Genomic DNA, 8,900 nt, shown 5'->3' with positions numbered 1-8,900 from the left:
TCTTTGCCTGAATGATTGCAACAGGTTTCGAAGTGGCCCCTGCTCCCCTTCTTATCCTCTTACCCACCTCCATTCCCCATTCTCCAATCAGAGTACTTTTTTTTTTTTTTTTTTTTTTTAAGACGGAGTCTCTGTGGTCCAGGCTGGAGTGCAGTGGCGTGGTCTCCGCACACTGCAACCTCTGCCTCCCAGGTTCAAGCAATTCTCCTGCCTCAGCCTCCCGAGTAGCTGAGATTACAGACGCCCGCCACCACGCCTGGCTAATTTTTTGTATTTTTAGTAGAGACAGGCTTTCACCACATTGGCTAGGCTGGTCTCGAACTCCTGACCTCGTGATCCACCCGCCTCGGTCTCCCAAAGTGCTGGGATTACAGGCGTGAGCCACCGCGCCCGGCCAACTATTTTATGCAATCAATATTTATTATTTGCCTACTACGTGCCAGGCAGTGGTTGTAACTGTCATCTGATTGGACGATCCGTAAACGCTGCGGCCCAGCCTGTGCGGTTCCCTTGCGTTCCTCCACGCGCCTCCGAGCACGGTGAGAAGCATACAGTAGGTGCTCTGCTCTGCTCCTGTGCCCCGCCCCGCGGCCCCTCCCCCGCTCCAGGAAGTGCGGGGGCTCCAGCCGCCCGGCCTGCCGCGATGCATTCTGGGGAAGGAGCAGCACCAAATCCAAGATGGCGGCCAGCAGGAGGCTGATGAAGGTAAAAGCCATTCTCTGGCCTCGGTCGGGCGTGGGGCGGCGTCCCAGGCTCCGGACCCCCGAGGCAGGCAGCGGCCTCTGAGGGCGCTGCCGTCTGGCCTCCTGCCCTACACGGCCTCGTCGGTTCCCTGGGCCGCACGCAGGCTCAAGGAGCTAACGGGGCTGGCCTAGGCCGCAGCCTGGGCGGGAGCGCCAGGCCGCGCTGGGAGCCGCTGTTGGCCCCTCAACCCGGCCCGGGGCGTTCACGCCACCCTCCGCCCGGAGCGTGGCCGCGTTCCCCTGTCGCAGAGGCCGCGGTCCGACGCGAGGGCGTCGTTAATGTGAGAGCCCAGTTGGGAGGCTCCAAACTGAGCGCCTTCGGGGAAGGCCCGAGCGCCGGAGCCCCTGCCCGGAGCCCGCGCCGCGGAACCGCCCCGCCCTGGGCCGCAGCGAGCCGGGCTTGCAGCTCCGCTTGGCCCAGCCGCAGCTCGGGACTCTGGAAGGCTCGGGCTAGGAAAGAGGGGAGGCGGCCAGGCGGCCAAAGTTAGGTCAGTTTGTTGGTGGGTCTTTTGGAATTGCGCTGGGTCCTAGCAAACTGTCGCCTTGTGACTGCAGAGTCACATAGCGGGCAAGTTCCAACTCCAGAAAGGCCTGAGGTCGGCCCCCATCGCGGCGCGGTTTTCCTTCCCTCTCCTCCACTCGGTCATCCCGATCTCCCTTCCCTGATAAAGCAAAGTGCCATTTTTTGGGGGGTAACGGTTGGTTTCAGTCGTTCGAATCAAAACGGGCCAAAGTTTATAATAACAACTTGGTACTTTGGATCTTGAATGCAGCAGGGTGCTTTCTGGCTACTTGGCACCTTTTAGTGAGGAGCACATTAGCTAAATTGGCTTAGTTCTTTTGCCAGTGGATTTGCCAACGTCCTCCGGAGTCCCCTCCGCCAGCATCTGTGAGTCGGCGGCTGGCTAGTGCTGCCGGCCTGCAACGGGCCGGAAATTAAAAAAAGGCCCCGGAGCCTGTTTCCTGAGGGGAGATAAAGAGCTGGGGTTCGTTCTGGGCAGAGCAGTGCTTGGTAGAGCTAGACATTGAACTTGGAGCCACAGTCTCTGAGCCCTCCCTCCCTGGGAACGTTTCCTTTCTTTTGTTCCCTAAGGGCTAGAGAGGACATTAACTTTATAAAACTGGAGTGGAAGTGGGCACAAAAGAAAACTCAGAGGACTTCAGACCTTTCTTCATCTCTTAAGCTAGTGACACCACCATTCACCAGATAAGGTGTCGGTTAATGGCTTTCTTTCCTACCCTACTCCCAGGTGCAGTCGTCCTTCAACCCTTGTGGATTTAAATTTAGAAAGTTTTCTGGAAGTGTGGCTCACGCCTGTAATCCCAGCACTCTGGGAGGCCCAGGCGGGCGGATCACTTGAGGTCAGGAGTTCAAGACCAGCCCGGCCAACATGGTGAAACCCTGCCTCTACTAAAAATAAAAAAATTAGCTGGGCGTGGTCGTATTCGCCTGTAATCTCAGCTACCAGGGAGGCAGAAGTGGGAGAATCGTTTGAACCCGGCAGGTGGAGGTTGCAGTGAGCCAAGTTTGCACCACTGCACTCCAGCCAGGGCGACAGAGTGAGACTCCATCTCAAAAACAAACAAACAAAAAGATTTCTGAAGTGCATGCCTTGCTTTCTAATGTTACTGAAATTACTCTGAATCTGTATCCTTATCTCTCAGGTGCCCTCCCGAGTGCTCTCCTCCCCAGACTACCCGTTACGGACACCAGAGTTCTTTTAAGGCAAATAACTCAATTCTTTTCACTCCTGTTAAAAACGTCTGTGGTCTTATTGTCCTCAGCAGTTAATCCTAACCTCTTATTTGGCATGCAAGACCTTTCTGAGACTGGCTGAAAGCAATCAGTTGAGCCTCATCTCCTGCCCTTTGGTTTCCCACCATTCTTGCACCTAATCGCAGTAGCTACTATTTTTCCAGCTTTTACTTCGTGCTTTATATGCACGATCATGTTTAATCCTTCCTGTGAAGTAGACATTGTGATTTCCATTTTGTCGATGAGAAAAGATTCTTTGGCTTGCCCTGGGTTACCTAGCTAGGGAGAGTGAGCTGTGATCGAACTGGGTTCTTTCTCCAAAGCAAAGTCTCCTGCTCTTACTTGCTGTCTGGTGTCCCTTTGCACGTATCGTTTGCTCTACCCAAAAAAAGTTACCTTCTCCTCACTTCTCCCTTCCAGAGAAGTCCCAGGTTCAACTCCCAGTGCCAACTACTCTGTGAGCCCCCGCTCCCACATCCCCCTTCAGAATGAGTTGTTTCCTCCTCTGTGTGACCACAGCACTTTCTTTATGTTTCTCTTTGAGCACTTGTCACAATCTCTGTGTTACAGACTTGTCTTTCCTGTACTGGGTTCTGAGATCCCGAAGGGCAGGGATCTTGACCTGATTCATCCTGGAAGCCCCCTGGCCTATCCCAGTTGACCCAGTTTGGAATCCCCAGGCTCTCAGGGGTCTAAGAGGGGACTTCTTACGGGTTTAAAATTATTACTCTGTTTCTAAAAAAATAGACCATGGAAAAGAATTTGTAACATTAACTGAGTATTTATTAAATATTAGGTTATTTACATAAGTTATCTTTTCAACACTCAAAGTTAGTGTATTGTCATTTTTATTTTTTTACAAATGAGGACATTGTGAGGTTAACTAGGTTAAGGGAGTTACCTAAGGTAGAATCGTAGAGCGTGGTGGGGAGAGAGAAGACACTGACTCTTCCTGTCTCCAGGACCCAAATTCCATGCCTCTTGTCAGGCTGTCTTTCTTACTCAAAGGCTGCATGGAGCGGTGTGTTGTTTCTTAAGTTGAGGATGGAAAGGCTTTCAGTTCACTAGGGGAACACCAGTTATGTAATGCTGATCATTGGCTGTGAAAGTCAATGTTTAAGACTGGTTAGTTTTTTTTTTTTTTTTTTTGAAGAAGAAAATTACTGATACAAGTTGATCAACAGTCTTTTCAGTACATGGGGTGGAAATAAAGTGATTTTCGTTGGTGAAAATTGGGACTTAGTGCATAGAACAGTGCCTTAGCCATAGCAATCTAGCAATGATTGAATGATCAATGTAATTACATCTTTATTTTCTTTTTTTTTTTCTGAGACGGAGTCTCGCTCTGTAGCACGGGGCCTGGGGCTGCAGCTGCGCGGGATCTAGCTCACTGCAAGCCTCCGCACGCGCGGCCGGCCCTAGAAAACATTTTTAACAGAAATCTAAAGTTCTTTAAGATGTAATGAATTGGCCGTGGTGGCTCACGCCTGTAATCCCAGCACTTTGGGAGGCCGAGACGGGTGGATCACGAGGTCAGGAGATCGAGACCATCCCGGCTAACACGGTGAAACCCCGTCTCTACTAAAAAATACAAAAAACTAGCCGGGCGAGGTGGCGGGTGCCTGTAGTCCCAGCTACTTGGGAGGCTGAGGCAGGAGAATGGCGTGAACCCGGGAGGCGGAGCTTGCAGTGAGCTGAGATCCGGCCACTGCACTCCAGCTCCGGCGACAGAGCGAGACTGTTTCAAAAAACAAAACAAAAAACAAATAAAAATGTTTTCTAGGACATTCCACAGCAAAGATTTCTTTGTAACAGTGGACTACAGATAGTGTAAAACACATTATTAAAAGTAGAATGATTTGCATATACTACACTGAGAAGTTATTTTAGGCAAAGTGAGCGTGACAAAGTCTTTTATTTCAAAAGCATTTGCCAAGAGGATTAACCTCTTTTAGAACCCTTTTTTAGGAATTACAGTGTTAATAAAACATTAAGTACATTTTATTTTGCAAGCAGCTAATTTAGCATTGTTGGCCACAACCAGATTGTAACCATTGCTTCAATCAGGATGGGGAAATTGCTACAAAAGCCAAAAATGAAACCTTTATGTGTGGCTTAGGCAACTGATTGCCATCTGATCATTTCTTTGCAGCTTCACACTGCACACACTTCCCCCAAGGGCCCATTGAGTAGCTTCCCAGAAGGGCTTTTCTCAGAGGGGAAATCTGTGGATTAAGAGGGGTGTGTGTGTAACATCTTATTACTTATCATGACATAACTGTTGAGTTAAGGAGTTTCGCTCTTGTTACCCAGGCTGGAGTACAATGGCATGATCTCTGTGCACTACAACTTCTGCCTCTCAGGTTCAAGCGATTCTCCTGCCTCAGCCTCCCAAGTAGCTGGGACTATAGGTGTGCACCACCACTCCCTGCTAATTTTGTATTAGAGAGGGGGTTTCACCATGTTGGCCAGACTGGTCTCGAACTCCTAACCTCAGGTGATCTGCCTGCCGAGGCCTCCCGAAGTGCTGGGATTATAGGTGTGAGCCACTGTGCCCCGCCTAATGCTATTTAAAAATGTTCACTCAGAACTTCATATTGTTACTCTTTCTCCCAGTCCATAGTCATAGTAGGAGGAGCCTCTAAAAGTTCATTCCTTGGGTTTCGTTGTGTTAAGCAGTGAGGTAGTTTGCTTTTGAGTATACGTTTAGATTCTGAGGTTGGGTAATTAAGAAGATAGAGCAATGAGTGTGTCTAGTAGTTGTGTCACATGTGTCAGTATGTGAGGGGAGTTTTATATGTGATGTTATGCCAGTGTAAATGTCCTGAATCCACTGAGGCTTTGTGAATTGAGAAAAAAGTTGCGTCTTTTACTCTAAATTCATGCATTCCAGTAAGTTGGGACTGTTTCAGCCTCCCTTAATGATATTCTTTGTAAATGTTTGGGACAGGTGATGGGAATGAGTATACTCAATTGTTGCAACATTTGGGGCCTTTTAAGGTATTTACTAGAAAACTCTGAGACAGGCCGGGCGCGGTGGCACACACCTGTAATCCCAGTACTTTTTGGGAGGCCCAGGCGGGCGGATCATGAGGTCAGGCGTTCCAGACCAGCCTGGCCAACATAGTGAAACCCTGTCTCTACTAAAAATACAAAAAATTAGCTGGGCGTGGTGGCGGGTGCCTGTAATCCCAGCTACTCTGGAGGCTGAGGCAGGAGAATTGCTTGAACCCAGCAGGTGGAGGTTGCAGTGAGCCAAGATTGTGCCATTGCACTCCAGTGCAAGACTCTGTCTCAAAAAGAAAAAAACAAAACAAAAAAACACCCTGAGACAAAAACTCTTGTCTCAGGGTACTGGGGCCTTTTCTGATCCTGTTAAAACTCTAAATTAGGAGACCGTTGCTTTAAAATTTTATTATAAGAGGACACTTGAAAGTATTCTCATTTTATTGGAACATTTATTACGTTTAAGATATTTCTATATTCTTTGCTACAGCAGTAAATGTGAGAGCCACATTTCTTTTTAGCTTCACACTGCACACACTTCACACTGCACACACTGTGGCCATTAGAGAGCCACAGAGATGTTCCTCCTGAGCCCAGACTCCAACCACTTCCAGAGTTTTCCTGGGAACGGCGCATAGATCTGTAGGCATCTTAAGTCTTAGCTCCTCCTGTGACTCTCCCTCTGGCCCCATGCGTCTCCTCTTGTCCCACCTTACTTAGTTAATGGTTCATTTGTCTACTCAATTGCTCAAGGAAAAAATGCCAGCTGACCCCTTCTCAGCTCTTCCTCCCTTGTCTAGTCACCTGGCAGATTCTGCTGAACTATGCCTTCAGTCTCTGTTCTCTCCCTGTCTTTTCTCCATCCCCACTCCTACTCCCACTGCCACTGCCACAGTTCAGGCCATCCCTGTTTATGGTAGACACCTGCATCGAGTTCCTTAATGGTTCGTCTGAACTCTTTACTGGTCAGCACACCCTCTGTCCCACACTATTCCTAACCAGCAGTGCGTCAGAGTAGTGTGTGGTGTGTTGTGCAGTAGAATACACATGACCAGGCCCTGCTGACAGAGATTGGAGCAGAATTTAGTAGGGTGAGGATGAGGCTGGGACTCTGGATTATAAGTGCACATTCCTTGTTCCTTCAAGGTCTTGTCTCACCAGCCTTGTCTCTCCCCACTTGCCCGTTGAGTCCCCTAAACACAGCATGCTTTGCACACCCTGGATCTCGTGATCAGCATCCCTGTCTCTTCTCTGTATTGTGGTAACTTCTTGACCTTTGAGACTCAGCTCAAGGGGCAGTTCCTCTGCCCTTGAGGAGCTCAGCAAAGGAGAAAAATGGTGTGTACCTGGAACAAAGAAATCCTGGGCTGGTCACTGTGTGTTGGATGCCTGCCACCTTAAGAATGGCTTGCAGGGGAGGGAAACACCCCTTCTGACACTGAGGAGGAGGTCGAACTTGGCCTGACCCTTTAAGCACGAGTAGGGTTTCAGCAGTTGAAGAAGAGGGACCAGGTGACCAGTGAGGTTGAATCTCTCTCATCCCTCAGGAGGGCTGTGGGCAGTGCCTATGGGAAATGCCTTGAGGAGCCCCCAGAGACCATCTGCCTACTCTCCAGTGCTGCTTGCCTCTGACCTTGTGCCATCCCACTCAGGCCAGCCCCTGAGATGCTTTCCAGAAGTGTTGAGGCATTGACTTGATTTTACCCCGGATTGGCATGTCCAGTGCACCTGATTCCTCCAGAGCTAGGAGCCCTCCCTCTGCCAGGCCAGCCTTGGAGGGTGAGCTACCTCTCTATAGAGGGGTCACTGAGGGCAGTGCTGATGGATTTAAGGACAGGTGGCAGAGATTCCATAGCCTTTAGATTGAGGGGCCAGATCTACATATCTCCTGGTTGCTACAGCTATCCAGGAGAAGTGGCATGCCACTCACTCAAGAAGGGCTTTGCATGTATCTCCTGTGGCCAGCTTCATCCTGCCTGTTCTTGGGGGACATAGATAAACCTAACCTCCCCAAGTCCCCCACCCATGTAAGAAAGGGAGCAAGGGGCCTTTGCTCAGAGCAAAGCTGTTTAGAGGAAGACTACAGGATAGCAGGTAAAAGCACTGGTTCTGGAGTTTCAATCCTGGGCCTGCCACATCTTAGCTGAGTGACCCTGGGCAAGTTACTTATTTTACCTCTCTGTGCCTTAGTTACTTCGTCTGTGTGTGAAGGTTAAATGAGTTAATACATAATACATACCGACTGCTTAGAAGAGTGTCTGGCATATAGTAAGTGTGAGCTACTTGCAGATATTATTATTGAAAATAACCAAGACGTGTTCCAGGGCAGTGAGGTGACCAGCCTGTCAGGAGGGGAGGATTTGGAGGAGTGATAGGAGATGGTAAAAGTGGTTTCGGGCCAGGTTGGGGCCAGCCTGCCTGGACATACCCTCATCACTGAGAGCCCATCCTCTTACCTGTGGTACTCTCTTATTCTGTAGTTTGGAGAAAGAGTTACTGAGACAGCTGTGTGCATGTTTGTTTAAAAATGTTGGCTGGGGGCCGGGCGCGGTGGCTCGCGCCTGTAATCCCAGCACTTTGGGAGGCCAAGGCGGGCGGATCATGAGGTCAGGAGATCGAGACCATCCTGGCTAACACGGTGAAACCCGTCTCTACTAAAATACAAAAAAAGAAGCCGGGCGTTGTGGCGGGCGCCTGTAGTCCCAGCTACTCGGGAGGCTGAGGCAGGAGAATGGCGTGAACCCGGGAGGCGGAGCTTGCAGTGAGCCGAGATTGCGCCACTGCACTCCAGCCTGGGCAACAGAGCAAGACTCCGTCTAAAAAAATAAATAAGTTTACTTGGCTGGGCATGGTGGCTCACACCTGAATCCCAACACTTTGGGAGGTCAAGGCGGGTGGATCACTTGAGGAGACCAGCCTGGGAAACATGGCGAAACCCCGTCTCTGCTAAAAAGAAATATAAAACTCTTGGGAGGCCGAGACAGGCGGATCACGAGGTCAGGAGATCGAGAGCATCCTGGCTAACACGGTGAAACCCCGTCTCTACTAAAAAATACAAAAAAACTAGCCAGGCGAGGTGGTGGGCGCCTATAGTCCCAGCTACTCGGGAGGCTGAGGCAAGAGAATGGCTTAAACCTGGGAGGCAGAGCTTGCAGTGAGCTGAGATCTGGTCACCTGCACTCCGGCCTGGGCAACAGAGCGAGACTCCGTCTCAAAAAAATAAAAAAAATAAAACTCAGCCAAGTGTGGTGGTGCCTTCCTGTAATCCTAGCTACTCCAGAGACTGAGGAGGCTGAGGCAGGAGAATCGCTTGAATCCGGGAGACGGAGGTTGCAGTGAGCCGAGATGGTGACGCTGCGCTCCAGCCTGGGTGATAGAGCGAGACTCTCAAAAAA

The 8,900-nt window shown here is 50.0% G+C and overlaps 1 protein-coding gene across 3 annotated transcripts in view; it reads left to right on the top strand.

Moving 5' to 3' along the window:
- The first annotated feature begins 480 nt into the window (after positions 1-480).
- The window catches only part of UBE2L3 (ubiquitin conjugating enzyme E2 L3), a 72,364-nt gene continuing 63,944 nt past the window's right edge, over positions 481-8,900 (top strand). For 2 of the 3 annotated variants that reach the window (XM_017882566.1, XM_017882563.1), the window contains exon 1: positions 481-705. In XM_017882566.1, the coding sequence (XP_017738055.1) occupies positions 679-705 (27 nt within the window). In that variant the 5' untranslated portion in view covers positions 481-678. Of the gene's footprint in view, positions 706-1,142; positions 1,232-8,900 lie in introns of those variants that run through there. The other variant, XM_017882565.1, reaches the window with a different exon arrangement.

This window comes from Rhinopithecus bieti, unplaced genomic scaffold (assembly GCF_001698545.2).
Source record: "Rhinopithecus bieti isolate Rb0 unplaced genomic scaffold, ASM169854v2 scaffold_13317, whole genome shotgun sequence".
Classification (NCBI taxonomy): domain Eukaryota; kingdom Metazoa; phylum Chordata; class Mammalia; order Primates; family Cercopithecidae; genus Rhinopithecus; species Rhinopithecus bieti.
This window is presented reverse-complemented; position numbering and strand designations above follow the sequence as displayed.